This window comes from Anarrhichthys ocellatus, unplaced genomic scaffold, assembly GCF_004355925.1.
Source record: "Anarrhichthys ocellatus isolate YVR2014 unplaced genomic scaffold, GSC_Weel_1.0 scaffold154, whole genome shotgun sequence".
Classification (NCBI taxonomy): domain Eukaryota; kingdom Metazoa; phylum Chordata; class Actinopteri; order Perciformes; family Anarhichadidae; genus Anarrhichthys; species Anarrhichthys ocellatus.
The window spans coordinates 938-21,093 of NW_022280184.1; the positions used below are offsets into that span (position 1 = coordinate 938).

At 42.8% G+C, this 20,156-nt stretch overlaps 1 protein-coding gene across 1 annotated transcript in view; it reads right to left on the reverse strand.

Moving 5' to 3' along the window:
* Positions 1–8,762: 8,762 nt before the first annotated feature.
* The window catches only part of LOC116400194 (transmembrane protein 163-like), a 100,600-nt gene continuing 89,206 nt past the window's right edge, over positions 8,763–20,156 (reverse strand). The window contains exons 6-8 of the mRNA XM_031877908.1: positions 16,374–16,485; positions 14,241–14,382; positions 8,763–13,252 (exon numbers count right to left, since the gene is read on the reverse strand). Of these exons, the coding sequence (XP_031733768.1) occupies positions 13,192–13,252; positions 14,241–14,382; positions 16,374–16,485 (315 nt within the window). The 3' untranslated portion in view covers positions 8,763–13,191. The remainder of the gene's footprint in view (positions 13,253–14,240; positions 14,383–16,373; positions 16,486–20,156) is intronic.

Consider the following 20,156-nt stretch of genomic DNA (forward strand, 5'->3'; position numbering starts at 1 on the left):
GTGAAAGTAAACATAGTTTCAAAGATTTTCTTCAAGAAAGTAACTCAGGACAGTTGATTTCACAGTCTGATGTCATTTTCATGAATATCTGCAGCTTTCAGCACTTTACTGTCTGGAGATGCATTTTCACTTTTTATGCTCTTAAAAGACGTTTCAGGCAGAGAGGAGGACAAAAGTTGATTTTGTGAAAATAAACATAGTTTCAAAGATTTTCTTCAAGAAAGTAACTCAGGACAGTTGATTTCACAGTCTGATGTCATTTTCATGAATATCTGCAGCTTTCAGCACTTTACTGCCTTGAGATGCATTTTCACTTTTTATGTTCTGAAAACACGTTTCAGGCACAGAGGATGCCAAAAGTTGATTTTGTGAAAGTAAACATAGTTTCAAAGATTTTCTTCAAGAAAGTAACTCAGGACAGTTGATTTCACAGTCTGATGTCATTTTCATGAATATCTGCAGCTTTCAGCACTTTACTGCCAAGAGATGCATTTTTATTTTTTTATGCTCTTAAAAGACGTTTCAGGCAGAGAGGAGGCCAAAAGTTGATTTTGTGAAAGTAAACATGCTTTCAAAGATTTTCGTCAAAGAAGGTTCTCAGGACAGTTGATTTCACAGTCTGATGTCATTTTCATGAATATCTGCAGCTTTCAGCATTTTACTGCCTAGAGATGCATTTTCATTTTTTATGCTCTTAAAAGACGTTTCAGGCAGAGAGGAGGCCAAAAGTTGATTTTGTGAAAGTAAACATAGTTTCAAAGATGTAAGTGTAATGTCAAAGTATGAAGCTGTCTCTTGGGGACTCTGCACTAACAGAGCTTCTGAAGAGACGGCCCCCACCCATTCCCACCAGCCACTGGATCCCCTCATCACTCCCCTCCAACCTTCTTTTCACCACCCACTCTACCATCCTAATTTCTTCTTCCCTACACCTTTTCATCCCTTGAACCCAGATCACATACTGACATTTATACTCGTTCTCGCGATCTGTAATCACACTCATGGTTTCCATCTGCGAGCCGGCATCCTACACACACACACACAATCACACACCCAGCATGCAATCTGCCCCAAAGAGGCGGGTCTATGAAGCAGTTTAGCCAATGACGTTTTAATGCTGATTAAAGATATAAATGAGTGACATCCAATTTAGCCAATCAGCATCCTCAAATAGATTCAGCTTGGGGCAGAATTGATTCTGCCCCAAGCTGCGCATTTCCGTCCGGACTAGTCTCTTCAGGCGAGCGCGAGCACTGCTCCTCCAAGAGCCGTTTGAGAGGAGAACTTTGGTGAAGAAACTGCACAACCAGACAGCAGACTAGCGGGAAAGGGAAGCAGTACATGCGAAACTTCTCCAGTAGCTGTACACCAGACAGGTTTGGCTAGCTGGATGACGTCATGCTAATAACTTTTTTAGCTTTTTAAAACAACGGGGACAGATCCAGCACAGACAGTTAGGGAGTGAGAGACATGAAGCACCTGCTGAGAAATGATATATAGTTATAAATAAATCATTATATGTGTGTGTGTTTTATATTATAGTGAATATTATTATATGATATATATTATTATATTATTATACGATATATATATTATTATATGATATATATATTATCATATTATACTGAATTCCCTGTGTGGGTGACACAAATAAGATGTCCTGATGTGTTTGTCAAAGTGTTATTTACTGCTTTTTTTCATGTTGGAATAAAAGTTAAACATTTAACTGCAAAGTAGTAATACGTGTTTGATACCTTCATTTTTTTGCATTAAATCATTCTGGGATGTTTGCTGAAATTGATTGGATGTGGCACAGCCCTACAGAGAACATGTTCCACCAGCTCCACTGCGTATAACCATCTGATACTAGCCCAGAGTTAAGCATATTCATCGAGCAAACTATACCTAGTGTTACAATAGCCATTATAATTTTATTTCATGTGTCCATCCAGGCAAATTGGTGGATCCAAATGTTATAAAAAAAACATATATGATGTAATTTCTTTGTAATCATCCAAAATAATGTTAAGTGTATGGGTATTTTTCCAAGTCTGACTGGTCGATACATGCGATGCATTGAGTGAGCAATGCGCTGTGTATTGAGTGGGCCGGTCTGACAGTAAATCCCGGGCCACTTTTTTCCCCCAGTCCGCCCCTGCCCTCGACCCCTATCCCTTACTCCAAACCCCTTCATCCCTCAACCCCCTTCCCTTCCTCCCCTCATCCCACGACACCCATGCTTTCCTCCCCTCATCCCACGACACCCATCCTTTCCTCCCTCAACCCTTTTCCGCTTCCTAAATCTAACCCTCTCATTCCATCATGCAATGGCGATGGAATGACCATTTGAAACCCATATTGTTAGTGAATCACAGATAAATCTGCTATATTCAACCTTCAACTGAGACCCTATACAGACATATTGTATCATTTTCTGCAGAAGACTTCTGAAACATATCTGTAACATGTTTATAATTGAATCTCATAAAATTTGCAAGAATCATGAAGTCTGAAGGTGAAAACACTTTTTTTTCAAGTAGTATTGCACTTTGTTATTTCTGCATTTTACATGATGCAACATTTTATAGACCATTTTAATTCAAAATCACTCAAAACAACAAAAGATTATTATTTTTCTGTTTTGTTTTTGTTGGTCCACAACATTTAAATGACAACCCTCTCTGCGCATGCTGTATGAACACTGACTGTAGGAGCTAAATTCTTAATTTATTGTCCTGGTGTTGACTGAAACCTGTTCTTCATTGTCTGTTTTTTTATTTTTTTTTTATTTGTGGTCTGTTGTAGGTTTTTGTTGGATTGTCTTTCCCATATGAAGGCCCCGCCCCGTTGGAGGCCATAGCCAATGGCTGTGCTTTCCTGAATCCCAGGCTACACCCTTCGCAGAGTAGCCTGAACACACAGTTCTTCAAGGGGAAGCCCAACATCAGAGAGGTCAGGGCTTATATTCAAAACTGAGGCACTTATTGTCAGAAATTTCTGACAATAAATTCAACAAATTTATATGTGTAGAACCTCACAAACAAACACTGTACAGAAATCGGTTTGAACCTCAAACAAATGAACAAGAAGGAATGAAATAATTATCTAATTGATCCAACAGGCAATTTAATCTACTGTTGGTGTATTTGTGCTACAGGTGACATCCCAGCATCCTTATGCCGAGGCCATAGGAGAGCCCTACATGCACAACTCCACAGATGTGGAGAGAGCTCTCACTGCTATCCTCAATCAGACTGCAAGTATCTTTTAAAATATGGTGACAAATTTACCTTTTTCCATTCAGCTTGATGAACACGGAGCTGCAATTTTTGTTTATCTATAAATGCAGTTTTTGTACATACATTTCAGATTGAGCCGCACCTTCCCTATGAGTTCTCCTATGAAGGGATGCTCCAGAGCATTGATTCTCAACTGGTGGCCTTTGCCTGACAAAAAAAAAAAAAAAAAAAAATGTGATTTTATTTTGAAGGGTATTTTTTATGCAGCGGAATTATTCCAGCATTTACGTCACTTGTTCAGCGGTGCAGGAAAAACACCGACCAGTGTGGTGTGAATCACATCACGTGATGCAGCTCAGCCAATCAAATATGGGTATTCTGACAAGTTTCCTAATTTGAGTGAGATGTACAAACACCGTGACACATGGGGGAGAGACAAGGATATAGAATGCAGAGCAGGACTATTGAAGTGTGAGTTGTGAAAGTCAAATCATAGGATGATTTCCAAAAGAGAAGAATGGCCAGAGAGACCAGAGTCATTAGACTCTTACTGGACAGACTCATATAAGTGAATTCTTCTCACACTACTTTCTCTTTTTAGAAGATGAGAAAAATATAATGTTGTGGCTTTTTCACTTCACCCTGAATGAACTGAATTTAAAGCTGCAGGGCAATTCAGTTAAAATAATTTTTCTAAAATGAATTTTGTTATGTAATTAATTTTTTAATCCAGCCATTATTTTACTTGAAATGAGAAGAACATGTATTCATGTATTTCTATGTATTATTTATAATCCATCCAGTTCAATTTGAAAAATGAGAGTATAATTGATGTGTACTTTCTTTATTTGATTTGTCAGTTGTTTACTACACAGAGACGTTACTACTACTAGACTTCTTGAATATAGATGTACCAAAATTATATATATATGTATATTGTGGCATCACAAGGGGACAGGTTGTGGAGGGGCGCTACATCCTCACCCAGGATCAGTGCCCACAACCCAAAATGGCCGCCGGGCTAGAGACTACAACTCCCAGACTGCCTCATCAGGCACCCAGCTGCAGGTGCTTAAGGCCCCTAATTGAGGCAGGGCTGGGAAACTGAATAAAGGGCAGAGGGGAGAGCACCACGAGAGAGGAGTTGGGCCCGGAGTAGGAGAGAGGACGCCTACATGGAGGAACCGATACCAAGGACTTGGCAGGGTTGGATTACTTTTTTGGTGAAGAAACCACTTTCTCCTCTGGGACATTTTATGTTTATTTCATGGACCTTTTTGTTTGATTTGTGATTTTTGAGTTAAAGGAACTGCCAGTGGGACGGACCAATAAACCTTTATTTTTGTTTATACTGTCTGATTGTGTCTGTGTGTTTTTTTTTTTTGTTTTTTTTTCAGCCACAGTATAGATTGTCAAACATCGGAGCTCTCTGATAGCCAGTTGGTGTTTCCGGCCTACAATAGCAGCAGTAAACACTGTTCCAGTCCGACCGCTTGCTCTTCAGCTGCGTGAGATCCGACCGGTCCTTGATCTGCATCTGCCCCTGTAGAGACTACATTAAGGAACAGATAGCATTATGCAAAGCATGTATCTAAGTCACGTATAAAAACCAAACCCTATGTACATCCATCCATCCATCCATCCATCTTCCTCCGCTTATCCGGGGTCGGGTCGCGGTGGCAGCAGGCCAAGCAGGCTGACCCAGACTTCCCTCTCCCCAGCAACATGTTCCAGCTCATTCTGGGGGATCCCGAGGCGTTCCCAGGCCAGCTGGGAGATATAATCCCTCCAGCGTGTTCTGGGTCTTCCCGGGGTCTCTTCCCAGTTGGACGTGCCTGGAAAACCTCCAGTGGGAGGCGTCCAGGAGGCAACCTAATTAGATGCCCGAACCACCTCAGCTGACTCCTTTCGACGCGAAGGAGTAGCGGCTCGACTCCAAGTTCCCTCCTGATGACCGAGCTCCTTACCTTATCTCTAAGGCTGAGCCCGGCCACCCTACGGAGGAAACTCATTTCGGCCGCTTGTAGCCGCGACCTTGTCCTTGACCCAGAGTTCGTGACCATAGGTGAGGGTAGGAACGTAGACCGACCAGTAAATTGAGAGCTTTGCCTTCCGGCTCAGCTCCCTCTTCACGAAGACGGTCCGGTGCAGCGCCTGCTTTACTGCTGCAGCCGCACCGATCCGCCTGTCGATCTCCCGGCTCCATCTTACCCTCACTCGTGAACAAGACCCCGAGATACTTGAACTCCTTCGCTTGAGGTAGGCACTCCGTCCCCACCTGGAGGGAGCAATCCACCGGTTTCCGGCAGAGCACCATGGCCTCAGATTTGGAGGTGCCAGTGAATGTTGGAGGTCACGATCCGAGGAGGCTAACAGGACCACATCATCTGCAAACAACAGAGAGGCGATCCCGAGACCCCCGAACTTGACGTTCTCCACCCCCAGGCTGCGCCTAGATATCCTGTCCGTGAAAGTCACGAACAGGACCGGTGACAAAGGGCAGCCCTGGCGGAGGCCAACACCCACCGGGAACGTGTCTGACTTATTGCCGAGAATGCGGACACAGCTCCTACTGCAGTCGTACAGAGACCGGATCGCCCATTGTAACGGGTCCGGCACCCCATACTCCCGCAGCACCCCCCACAAGAACCCCCGAGGGACCCGGTCGAAAGCCTTCTCCAAGTCCACAAAGCACATGTAGACTGGTTGGGCAAACTCCCAGAACCCCTCCAGTAGTGTTGCGAGGGTAAAGAGCTGGTTCACTGTTCCACGACCGGGACGGAATCCGCATTGCTCTTGAATCTGAGGTTCGACAAACGGTCAGAGCCTCCTTTCCAGCACCCTGGCATAAGCCTTCCCCGGGAGGCTGGGTAGTGTGATACCCCGGTAAGTCGAGCACACTCTCCAGTCCCCCTTTTTGAAGATGGGAACCACCACCCCGGTCTGCCAGTCCATGGGCACTGATCCCGACCCCCATGTGACATTGAAGAGGCGTGTCAGCCGGGGCAGCCCAACCATGTCCAGCGCCTTCAGCATCTCAGGGCGGATCTCATCCAGACATGTTGGTCAGGTTTAGGAGTTCCTCAAAGTGCTCTTTCCACCGCCCGATGATGTCCTCCGTCCGGGTCAGCAGTTTCCCCCCCCCCCCCTGCTGAGAACAGCCTGGGGTAAGCCCTGCTTTCCCTTCCTGAGCTGTCGGATGGTTTGCCAGAACCTCCTTGAGGCCAACCGAAAGTCCTTCTGCATGGCCTTCCCGAACTCCTCCCATGCCCGAGTTTTAGCATCCGTGACCACCGCAGCTGCAGCCCTTCTGGCCTTCCGGTACCTGTCAGCTGCTTCACGAGACACCTGGGCCAACCAGGCCTTGAAGGTCTCCTTCTTCAGCTTGACGGCTTCCCTCACCTCCGGTGTCCACCACCGGGTTCTCGGGTTGCCGCCACGACAGGCACCGATGACCTTCCGGCCACAGCTCCTAGTGGCCGCATCCACAATAGAGGCTTTGAACATGGTCCATTCGGATTCCATGTCCCCAACCTCCCTCGGGATGTGTGAGAAGTTCTTCCGGAGGTGGGAGTTAAAGACTCCTGGACAGGGTCCTCCGCCAGACATTCCCAGTTCACCCTCACTACTCGTTTGGGCTTGCCGGGTCTTTCCAACCGGTTCCCCCGCGATCTGATCCAACTCACCACCAGGTGGTGATCAGTTGACAGCTCTGCTCCTCTCTTCACCCGAGTGTCCAAGACATACGGCCGCAAATCAAATGATACGATTACAAAGTCGATCATTGATCTCCGGCCTAAGGTGTTCTGGTACCAGGTACACTTATGAGCCACCTTATGTTTGAACATGGTGTTTGTTATGGCCAACCCGTGGCTAGCACAGAAGTCCAATAACGAGACACCACTCGGGTTCAGATCGGGCAAGCCGTTCCTCCCAATCACCCCCCGCCAGGTTTCTCAGTCATTGCCCACGTGAGCGTTGAAGTCCCCCAGGAGAACTATGGAGTCGGTAGGCGGCGCCCTTTCCAGGACCCCTCCCACAGACTCCAAGAAGGCCAGATACTCCGAAATGGTGTTTGGTGCATAAGCACAAACCACAGTCAGAGCCTTGCTCCCCGCAACCCGTAGGCGCATGGAGGCGACCCTCTCGTTCTCCGGGGAGAACTCCAACACAGCGGTGCTCAGCCGGGGGCTCGTGAGTATCCCCACTCCCGCCCGGCGCCTCTCACCCTGGGCAACTCCGGAAAAGGACAAAGTCCAACCCTTCTCCAGGAGCTTGGTTCCAGAGCCAGTGCTGTGTGGAGGTGAGTCCAACTATATCTAGCTGGTATCGCTCCACCTCCTGCACCAGCTCTGGCTCTTTCCCCTCTAGCGAGGTGACATTCCACGTCCCTAGAGCTAGTCTATGCTGCCGGCGATCGGATCGCCCAGGCCTCCGGCCTGACCCGCTGCCCGGTCTGCATTGCACCCGACCCCGATGCTTGTCCCTGCGGGTGGTTGAGCCCGACTGGGCCCCATGGGCGGAGGCCCGGCCACCAGACGCTCACCGACGAACTCCCCTCCTGCGTCTGGCTCCGGGAGGGTGCCCCAGTTTCCCTGGTCTGGGCGAGGTGGCTGAAGACCGTGGGCTGCTTATCATTAGGGTCATTGTGAACCCTATGTACATAAAGGTAAATAAACAGTATTTATGTGGATTTTATCCGAAATGTCCTGACTCATCACTCACACTTTCTCAAAGACTTTGGCTGAGGTCTCCGGCATCCTTACGATCGCACAAACACAAAGGTGTAATGACTTCACATGTTGCCTTGATAGGGCAACACCACTGTGTTATACAAAAGAGCCAGTTGGACTACATACCGTTTCAGATTGTGATCAAAATAGTAAAAGGAAGTAAATTACACTAGTACACTTCCCCCTAACTTTCCTCACTATTTCTCTGATGCAGCATTAATTAAAAGATATATTTTAGTCGTCATGTCCTCATTAAACCCTTTAGGCACTCACTCACTTCTTCTAAGCACTCAATTTGCCAACTAATAGGGTTGAGAAATAGTCTGCGACTCCGGACACAAAAATGCAGCCGCTGCCTGTCTGATAATAACGCCCCGGGATGTTTCACAGTCGCCTGTTAACATGATGAAAACGGCATGAATGCCCAGCCATCTGCTTGAGGTGTTCTTAATGTACATTATCTTTCCAGAGCAGCGAGAGCGCAGCAACTGAGATGATGATGCAAACATGTGAAATAGAATCATGGCAGGTGAGAGAACACGCTGAGGTTAGAAACGCTTTTCATCATGAAATGTAAAGGGGCCTTTTCACATGTGTGGAAAAGGCCAGCCACGCTTAGCAACCGAAACAATGCAATGGAGATGTGAAAATTTAGTAGTAAACCTCATTGACTACTATACTATAAACTGTAAACAACTATAGTTAAAATGTTATAAACAAAGACGAACAGGAAGTTATAACATCCTTGGGTGGACAAGGGTGAAGCAAGTAAAAAAAAAAAAAAAAAGGGAGGGGGAGGTCATCAAACTCTGGGTAGTAGAAAAATTATTTACTTCTCCATATAGTTTCCATAGACTATTATTCATGGAAGAAAGACAGGATATCAAACTATTCCTTTAAGGGGCACCGTTAGTGCACAAAGAATACTTTATGAATGATGTCTACATCATTTAAAGTAATGATTCTTGTTGCTTGAACACTTTTGAAACATGTTAAGATAGTGTGTATTTTTTTTCATCCTCTTTAATTTTTTACTTTAATTTTCCTTAGAGAAAACCACCTGAGCTGATGGTTCAGGTTGACAGAAATTATATGATTGGACACCTTATGGATTGTTCCTGATAAACTGATTCACATACTGACTGCTATGGCACAAGGATATCTGCGTTCCCATTCTACGTAGTGGTAGGACAACTTCCCTTGACAATTGTGTGGTTGGAAAAAAGAAAAAAAAAAAGAAAACATGTCTCAACATTGAGCAGGATAAAACTTTATTCGTCAATAAAACTTTGCTTTTTGACAAAGAGATACCTCATAGTTCCTTTACATAAATAGTTTTTACATCATCTGTTATTACTGATGTCATTACTGTACTAACAGACAAATAATATATTCTGTTACAGTCAGATTTATTGGAAATTCAATTACATCTTTCCGTGTGTGTGTGTGTGTGTGTGTGTGTGTGTGTGTGTGGGGCAATGCACTGAAGCTGTGAGGGTTTTTACACGCCCATGCAAAGCAGACTAGCAACAGAGAAGTGGATAGTATTGCTGTCTGAATTTTGTGGAATGAAGTCAAATGAACAGTTTAAGCGATACTAATGCATCTATCTATCCATACAAGAGTATAATTGAATGAAAAAACACATGTCAGAAGAGAGGACGGATGCTTTCGACGGTTTGGCACAGTTCATCAAGATGCAGAATTGGACATGTTTCTGAGCTATTTCAATGGAACAATGATTCAAATAAATGCGTGTTTGTGCAAATGCATGGTCGGAGGTGATTTCTTTACAAACCACTAGTGGTAGTGAGTATGAGGGTTCAAACGTTTCATTTGGCAGTGGGAAAAAAACAAAATTCACATAATGGATGTAATGAAATACAACCGAAACTCACTGCTGCTGATCGGACAAAAAACGGGTGAGACCCTGGACATGTCATCAGAACAGTTTTTTTTTTTTCTCCTTCAGCTGCTACACTGACCCAACAGTGAGTGCAGCAGCTTCAAAAATCACCCATTACTAAGGTGTGCAAGGGGGCCAGGGCCGCAATCACAGCACTGGGCCTAAATTTAATGTAGCATGAATGTGCACAAGAGAAAGTTGCATGAAAATAAGTGCAAAGAGGAGAGGTAGAAAGGACTTGTTGCCAAGATCAAAATAGTAATCAGTTCATCAGAACACATTATAGTTCATATGAGCAGTAGAGCCTATTAAGCATACTGTTACTAAGAGTTACGATGAGTTTGTTCTGTGCCTTATGTGGTGGTTGTCATCATGTAAACACTGTGCTTTGCAAGTAAACGTCATTGTAGAGATTGTCTTCTATGCATCAAAGGGGAAACATTACAAATCATTATGCTGTTGGTGAGTCATAGCAGTGTGAGCTGATTCCTACGGTTTATATATTCTTCACACAATGAAACTAAAGAACACAATCAAGAATTTTGCACCTTGTCGAGTATGTCAACTGAGAGTTGATAATTACAGAGTAGAGTGGATGTAGGCACATCCAGGATTGCTGTCCAAGGCTTTGTTACTGTCCGCAGCCTGGGATAAATTTAGACTCTCCCTTGGATCCAGTGCACTGAATACTACATCTCTTGTCACGTGGCCGTCTGCCACAAGGGGGCACACCGGCACTCTGGATGCACATTTACAGGAAAAAAAACAGGCCAGTCTGTTGAGTTTACCTCATGTTAGATGGTGAAAAAGTATTTTTTTTGGGTAGCATGCTCGTTCAATATTTGTTTGTCTTTGTTGCCTATGAATTATTTATGTCAAATTTATTTTAAGTTTCCTTCATTTCAATACATTTGTATAAAATCAATCCATGAATTTAACTCAGTTTTATGAATCTAATTTAATTGTTTACTCCAAGAGGATGACAATGCAGGTATTTCTCTCTATTTCAATAAATCCACACGCCCCATTCTTGTTCAAAGCTGTAGTGTTTCTCTAAAAATGTTCTGGCTGATTTCATGTCTAAGCTTGTAACACCCACTAAAGTTCAGTAAAACAACACTGATTTGTGCCACCGGGTAAATTGTCGCTGTCCAGTTCCAACAAGTAAAACAATGATTTGCTTTTCAATCAGTTCTTCTTTTGACACCTAATAAGTGATAGCGGAGCCTTGGACAGCTGTCAGATCCCACCTACATCCAGTCTGAGATTTTCACTTACAGTGCAAACATTTACAGTAAGACTTATCATTTCACCAATATTCTACAATAATAAGTAAAACAACATTGACAGTATAAGCGCTATAGAGTAAACATTTTTTTCAACCATATGCAGCATTGATCATCCTGCACTTTAACTATATGCTGTCTACTCCAAAAAAAGCCTGTTATGTCGGCCATACAAAGTACTACGACTATATTTGTGACTTTTTGCTACTAATGGACCCGAACAGTGTAATAAACATTTTTACAGACTGTGTGGTTTGTATTTACATTCGTCTCGTTACACACACTGATGGATGATAACAATGGTAACATGCAGAACGAATGAGTAATTAGCAGGTAAGCAGATGGAAAAAAAATTTCCCGTCTCTATAAATGATATGCAATGAAAATGGTTTTCCCACTGGCTGCTTTATCTTTGTCATTGTGCTTTGTTTCTTAGGTTTTAAACTTTTTTCATCCAACTTTCCACAGGAACTTTGCAGTCAACACGAGGGGGAAAAAAGAATAAAATAATATTAACAAAGTAATAAATATCAAAACTGGATTCAGTACAAAATTCCACAGAGAAAATTATAAATATTCGGGTACCAGAAACTTTCCTGGAGAGTTATGTGCTTTTACATCTTTTCATCATCTGAAAGTGACAAGGTGTTACAACAAAAAATACAAGATAAATATTGAGAAATGTTGTCCCATCTTACCCTGAAAAACTTGGATTTCATTACTGTTCTTCAGTTGTTAGAAGACCTGCTGAATGGATTTCAGTAATTTACTGACCCAGGTGTTTGTGTGTGCAAACAAATCAAAAGATACGCACAATATATGGCGATGAAACAAGTCAGATACAGCAGTTAAGACAAAATGCACCAAATACCCTCAAATCAATTCTTAGTTATTAATAACCCTCAGTGCTAAACTGTCTGCAACAAACACCGGCGGATGAAGGAAAGTCGGCTAATCTATGCTTGGATACATTACACACAGTGCAGTGGGCTATGCAATGTGTACGACTTGTGCACTTTAGGTTTATAGCCTTCCTATGGCAAATGTTTGTCCTTAGCGTCTCCTGTGCTCTTTACTGCTGTTTGCTTTTAGTTGACGGGTTTCTAGATGAAGTCTGATGTCACCGTGTTTCGTTGATGCTTTTCACCTCTTGGACAAAGCCGTGTTTGCTGACTCGGTGCTGCTCGTATTCTGTCTGACTAAGTCCACTCTCCTCCTCTCTCAGCGACAAATTTGGATGTACAGCGGCCGCTTCAAAGAAAGCAGGCTGGTGAAGTTTTGACAGGAACTTTCTGTCTGATTTAGGAAAGCATCGCCTGTACTTAAAAATAACTAGAAATAGAATAAAATTAAAATAAATAAAATTTGTGAGGAGCACTCAGCTCATCTTGGAGTATATATTCTTAATTAAGAGACAATAGGGAGACTAAGAAATCCGTAAAGAGGTCATTATAAGTTTTCTCACGAAAATCCCATGGGGATCCCACTAAGTTTTTTGTGTACGCCTCATTTAAGTAAAAATGATTTTGCTCCTCATTATTTCCAACATGACATGAATAAACGGTGTCATATAACTATTGTATCTCCATTTTAGTCGAACAAATCCAAAGCTCCTGCATGAAGACAGGAGACTCAGCTCTCTGGCTTTTTCCTTATTCTAGTTTTTTTATTTCTAAACTGGTGGTTTCATGAACAAAAAGTGAAGAAGAGCAGAAAAGAAAAAAAAAATAACTTCAAGTGTTTTCTCTCCAGGATGTGCTCTTCATTCGCGTCCTTTTCCCTCAAAGTCTCTCCGACATCTGTGTTTGTACGTGCATGCATGTGTGTTATGTCCGATTGTGTGATTGCGCTATGTACAGTGCACAGCGTGTGTAAATATGTGTGTATGAGAACATGGGTAGCTTCTGTATGTGCTGCATGTGCAGGTGAGATGTGCATCAAAGTGTATATGAAAGACAGAGAGAAGAGGGCGGCCCTCCGCCCAGGAGGCAGCCAAGTGTGTGGGTGTGTGCGTTCAACACACACTCTCACTCAAAGCGTTCGTAGTTCCTCGTCTGTCTCACACGGGGCACCATGTCCTTCAGGAGTCTGTAGGTGCAGAAATGTAAACAAAATTGTGTAAGTGTGCAGAAACAAAGGGTGATCCAAGAGATCGTCCGCCGATCGTTATCGGACGATATTTGTTCTTTATAGTTTGATCGGTGTTCTCTATGAAGTCCGATCATAAGAGACTCATCAGTTCTGAATTGAAAAGTTTTCATTTGCCTGCTTTCTCGCCCGCTCTTTAATTTGCTGTTTGAGCGACACAGCTGGCCCCACACACGGGCCTGGCTCCGCAGCCGGCTCGCCATCTGCGGCGGTAGTTTTGTCTTCTGTCTGATCTATTTTGTTTCGTGAGACGCTAGCAAATCTGGCAAGAAAAAACACTGGTTTGTCTGTTCAATAATAGAAAGGTATAAAGGATATATGATATAATATAAACCACCCTACTCTGATAAAATCGACTTTCCTGCCCCGAGAGAGAGAGAAGACTATTTTTGTTGAAAATAATTTCCTCGAAGCACAATTTGAATGGTATATGAACATGCTTAAATTCAATATCCACATATTCTTCTATAAATTAATCTTTTAATGAATGTGTAGCTGATCTTTAACTCATCAGTGCCAGCCTCACTTTGTGTCAATGTGTCAAGCAGTAGAGCATGATTTTGACCGCAGACAAGATGTGGTTTTTTTAAAGGCTAAATGCCAACAAATATTGGTTGAAGAAGAATATTTTGTTGGATAAAAACATGACAAATAAATGATTACATCTATCTTTTGTCAACGAACATTAACTTTTGGACCTAACAATAGTAATTGTAGTAATTGGAAATGTTTGGATCACACAAGTCTACTATATAACAATCCTTCGCAGCCACCGCTAATCAGAGTGCTGTGGTGTCTCCGTCTGTTTTGGCACTCAGCCACACACAGCTGTCGAGTTTACATGTGGGTCTGGCATTAATGGAATATGGATTTAGGAATTTCAAATCAATAGGTCAAAGAAATGTAGACTGTTGATTTTGTATCTTACTTGATGCCATATGCCAAAATGATGAGTCCAATGAGAACTCCGATTGTGCCATCCAGAAACCAGACATCAGCATGGTGCTTGAAGACTTCGGAGCTGATCAGAATGGAAAATCCCATGATGGAACCGACCAGAGAGTTAAACCCTGAAAAAAATGTCAGGTGTGTTTATGTATTGTATGAATGAGTAATGGATTAGTTTCAGTTGGCCAAACTTAAAGGGACAGTTCACTCAAAAATACAGATTTTTTTGCTCTTTCTTGCTATAGTGCTAGTGCTATTCATCAGTCTAGATTGTTGGTGTGAGTTGCTTGGAGTTAGAGGTATCAGTTGTTGAGATGCCTTTTCTCCAATATATATTGGCTTGTGGTGCTCAAAGTGCCAAAAAAATACATTTGAAAAACTAAACAGCAATGCCTCATTCCAGAAATCGTGAACTGGTTACTCAAGATAATCCAGACCTTGTTGTGAGCAGTTTCATGGAACAACTATGGTTGAAAGACAATACATGAAACTGCTCACAACAAGGTAGCACTACAGGTACGATGAAAAACATGCATTTTTTATTTTCGGGTGAATTGTCTCTTTAAATATGCATCACTAATCCTGATAATCACTCATTTATTTATTCAATTTGAACATAAACAGCAATCTGATTATCTGAGATCTTTTGGTGTTAAAGAAATATTTTGACATTTTGGTTTACATTTATTCACTTTCTTGCAGAGAGTTGGATGAGAATATTGATGTGACTCTCGTGTCTGTAGGCTACAGTAAATAAACTAGCTTAGCTTATATCCCAAAGACTGGATAGAGGGGGGAACATTTGCCAATAAGAACCTCAAAACTCACTAATTAACATATTATATCTCAATTATTAAAACTGTACAAAAGTTGAAGTGTAAAAAATGAACAACAAAAGTTGTAGTTTTATGGAGGGTTATGCCCCTGAATATTTCTTGGCCAAGTGCAGGGACTTCATCAAGTTCCTTTGAAACACAAATGGCTATAAATGCTACATAATAGTTGACTAAATCTACTGTATTTCAGTTACCCTGTATAGCAGCTGATGTTTTTTGATAATTACATTTCTCCTTGTGTGGAAGCCGGCACAGTGGGTTATTGTCTCGCCTGCAGTAAGTGTCTTGTGGGAAATAAATCCAGTCTCTGAGAACAGCAACCTCAGGTTTATTGGATTGATGCCCTGCACGTTCGGAGACCTGGGGATAGCAGTGTGCAGCGTGTATTTGTGTGTGTGTGTGTGTTTTGTGCTTTTATCCACCTGCACATGTGTCTATAGGCAGCCAGTCAGGGTCATAACCTATTAGTTCTTTCAATCCAGTTGTGAGAGCAACTTTCTCTCTCACACACACACACACACACACACACACACACACACACACACACACACACACACACACACACACACACATTTTGTGACTTTGCTTTTAATACTTTGTATTTTGGTTGTCACACTTGTTTTCTGTTTGGGGTTAGAGAACCATGACCATGGTCTTTTACAATTGGTTCATTATTAGTTATTTAAATTTTTTGCAAATTCATTTGACTGTTATGGACTATAATGAGGAATAAAAGAGTGAAGTATTTTTACCCAACAGCGAGTAAAATAATAAAAACAGCTCCATCTAGATTGGCTAAAACTCTGAAATGCCTCAGACAAGCAAAGGCAACAGTAATAATAGCCCAATAATAATATACAATAATATAACTCTGACAGGGGCCATTTTGCTGCATAAGAAGTAAGTTTACCGTTGATACTAATTTACAATGTGATTTTGCTAGTTTTACTCAAGCAAAGGATCGGAATACATTTTCTCATAATCTTCAATCTTTTCTCAATTGTTTTTAGGGCCGTATTTATCTCCCCCCCCAATTTGCACGAAAGTCAGTTTTTCAACTGTTCTCGTTAAACTATTTGTCATTAGCAGGGTAGAGACACACATACACTGATCATCAACACTGAAAGGCTAGAGAAATGACTGAGCGAACAAGATCACTTTCCTGGGCATTTAGTGAGTCAAATACTATTTCCTATTGCTATTCTGTAGACCTCTTAGACCGGTGCACTACTCATTTATTTTAACTGTGTGTGTGTGTGTATGTGTGTACACTATACCATCAGTGATGAGTGCCCGGCTAGTCAGCACTCTTCCCAGCATGTACTTGGCCACAGCCAGCACAGCACATGTGAGTCCGCTCACTATAGCAACGCTGTAGAGGAAGTCGTCCTATGGAAAGACAGGGAAGAGAATATATGTATAATAAGTTGTGGTAAAAACCGTGTATGTTTAACGATAAAGCAAAGCATATAAACATACGGAAAGACAGTGTTCGTAAGACAAACACCGAGAAGCGCCAACGTTATCAGTCAGACAGAATGACCCACAAAGCTCGTCTCAGCTCAACCATCAATAATAGATATACAGACTCCACTTGGTGCATCAACCCAAGGTCATTCGACTTTAAGTGATGTGAGTTTTTGAGTGTCAAACAGACTCAGCACAAAAACCTGCACTCGGCCCCGGAGTGGCTCCGTATCAGAGTTAATTGGGCCAACAGGGGGTAGAAAGACGGAGACAAGGTGGAGAGAAAAAGAAGAGGGAAACTGGGACGATAAGACGCACATGAGAGAAGAACTCTATTGTTTCCGTCAGACTTCACATTTCTTCACCAGGAATTATGGTCAGGGCTATAACGTATTAGGATGAAATTTGGCCTCGCAAACCAACCGGACGTAGCGATCGATTGTTAGGCTCTATCACACAAACAGATGTAATAAGCCTTTTTCATGACGGACATATTTACAGACTCATAGTAGGAAAAAGCACAGGCGTCACTAATAAAATGAACAACAGCTCCGTTCTCTATTCTATTTAAGTGCCTAAGCCATGACAGTGTGACGTTGAGCCACGACGCAAAATAGCAGGACCCTGAAACTAAAGCAGCTAAATGGAACTCAGCTTTCATTGCCAAAAAGCTTTTATTTTTCTGTATATTTTAACTTCTCTTTTAATGATTAATTGAAAACATGTTCTTACTCGAGTGCTGCTTTTAGCCTGATATTCTTCATGTCCCTTCCTATATGTCACATGCTTCCATCTGTCGGACTGAATGGTAAAGTTGTAGACATGAATTACTAACATCAGGCCTAATAATAGTATGTATTTATTCAAGGCACTACACACTCATGGTCCACCCACACAGGTGCTTTCGCTTAATTTGCCTGATCAGACTCTTTGTAAGGACTGAGTGGGCATAGGCTGTGCTTGATAGACATCTAATTTGTTATTATACCGTGTCATTTTTATTGGTTCGTGAAGTTTGATGACCTTGTGTAATTCCAGCATTGATCCAGCCGGCAAGTGGGTTAGTGTGGGTGCAAAGGGCCCTCCTCACCAATTACATTTAGCTGCTTCAGGGTCCTGCTGTGGTTCATACTGGCTCACTGTCCCACTGTCATGGCTTACTGGATGTAATGTTATTAGTAACACATGTGCTTTTCCTACTATGACAAGTTCAAATGTGCCTACATAATATGCAGATATTCAGGCTGGTCTCATCCACCATCCATAGCTATACCTATCCCTATACCCATTCATCCCTCCTTCCTGTGAGAATTTGAAAAGACCGTATGTAACGAGCTGAAATTTGCGCGTGTTGCTGACTTTCGTGGGAAAACGCAAGTTTTCTTAAGTTATCATACGAACAGTTGTGTGAGGAAACGTTGAGATATTCAATAGTATACTATATAGTGTGCAGCTAATTTAGTGTGACACTTAAGAGCCCCCCTAAATTAGGCCTAACGACACCCCTGCCGTCTTCGTGACATGAACTCTACATTAGGATGACATCGATGACAGCCGTAGAGTGAAATATGCTAACTTTCACAGACGATATGACACATTGCATTGTGGGATTGTTAAGAGAAAGTGCATACCATACACTCATCTTTTACATTGGTTTGTGGGAATTTTGAGGGCATATATTTGTGCATACATTTCACACTCGCATTTGGACACTAAAATATAATGGTTGACAGTATACAGTGAACCACATAGTGAAGTGATTTCACTTCTTGTTTGCAGCCGTCTGATGTCACACAACACTTGGAGGCATACATTGTATAAATGGTGAACCATCAACTAAAAGGTGATGTAAAGTATACCTGAATTTAATTAAAATAACACATAGTATCATATAGTAAAACCTGTTCTGCATGTAAATTGATTTCAAAATATCTCAGTCTTATTTGGTAGCTGATTACGGTAAAAAGAAATCTCTGAAAGTTGTCATTTTGTCAAAAGTTATTCGGGGAAACGTTAAAAATCCCAGGAAATAAATGTGGAGAATGAGAGTTTAGTTATATTTTTTCACTTGCCAAATGAAGCTTCAGCATGCATACTGTTGGGATCTGACTCTGGTCTCCTGGCTGGCTGAGACCCTCACATGTGCTTTTCAAACAAAGGAGCATCCATGTTTCCTTCCTTTCAAACAAGGCCTGATCTGGGGTCTGATAGAACCTCCAAGATGGATGGCCACACCTCCCAGCTCCGGCCAAAACTTGATCCTGGCCCCTCATTGGCCAAGAAAGGGACCCCCACTGGTACTACCTGGTTTATAAACCAGAGCACAGCTGGAATCGGCCTCTTCCATCCGGATTCGTCCTGGTAACAAGAAGACTCACGAGGAAACGCGGCCTCACCAAATCCTTTCAGGTCACATGTTATATTCGCTGGTCGAACCACAGACTGTGCTTTTCTTTTTATATATTTGTTTTTTTTGGATCCTGTAGTGTGAGAACGGATAACTTCTACGACCCGTTCTCCCACCCTTAGCGCACACATTGCCGGCAAAAGGGCGACTGACCCCCTCTTTCCCCGCCGAAGATTCCCAGTAACAGACGAGCGATCCCCGTCTCTCCGCCGAAGTTCTACCCTCCTCTCTGCAGCGAGTGAGGTTGAGTCTGCGCTAAGCTCCGCAGCAGCGCGCCACCGAGAGTCTCCGACTACTCGAGGACCGAGTGTTTCCTACCACTGGAAACCGACCCTACCGAAAGAAGCTTCTAAAAGTAAGAGTATCATTGGTGTCTGGGCATTAGTTTAATTTAGACTATTAGTTTATGTCGTTGTTATTCCTGTATCTTGTTGTGTTAAGTTACTGTCGTGTTTAGAACGTGTTATTGCGCAAGCATCGCGGACCACGGAGTCCCGTTATATTGTGTATTTCCTGCTGTAACTGTTTGCATTAGATCCGTCATTGCTAGTGGATGTGGAGTTTGTGATTTTATTACTGTAAAGACTAAAACCACGGTGGCTGACCCTCGTCTCGCCGACCGAGTTTCGGGGTGATAAGGAAACAAACTCGCATTCCACCGCAGCGATAAAGATCTGTTTTGTTTTGGGGATTCTTTTATTTTGTTTCGGTTTTATTCTCTCTTCTTCAAATCGGCTCTGTGAGTGAGATTCAGAACCGTAACTATCGCCGTATAAGCGTGACTGGTCAGTCCGACCGCAGAGTTTTGCGGGTAGGATCAGCTGTTCTCACATCTCCCTGCGGCGCCCAGCACCGCCAGAGCTTGGTTTTCTCTCTCTCCTCCTCCCTCTTTCACTCTCTCTACTAACCCGCGCACACACATAGTTAGATTCACTGATTTTTGGTGAATATCTCAGACACGTAAGGTTACGTAATCTATTGTCCCAACCCACATTGTGCGTCGCCCGTGGCCACCTCTCAGCCATCTTGTCGTAGTCTCAAGACTCCGCCATCTTTGCTTGTAGGTCCACCCCCGCGTGAGATTACCCCCCCCCACTGTTTGATTCCCTCCTTTTCCACACACACACACACACACACACACACACACACACACACACACACACACACACACACACACACACATTTC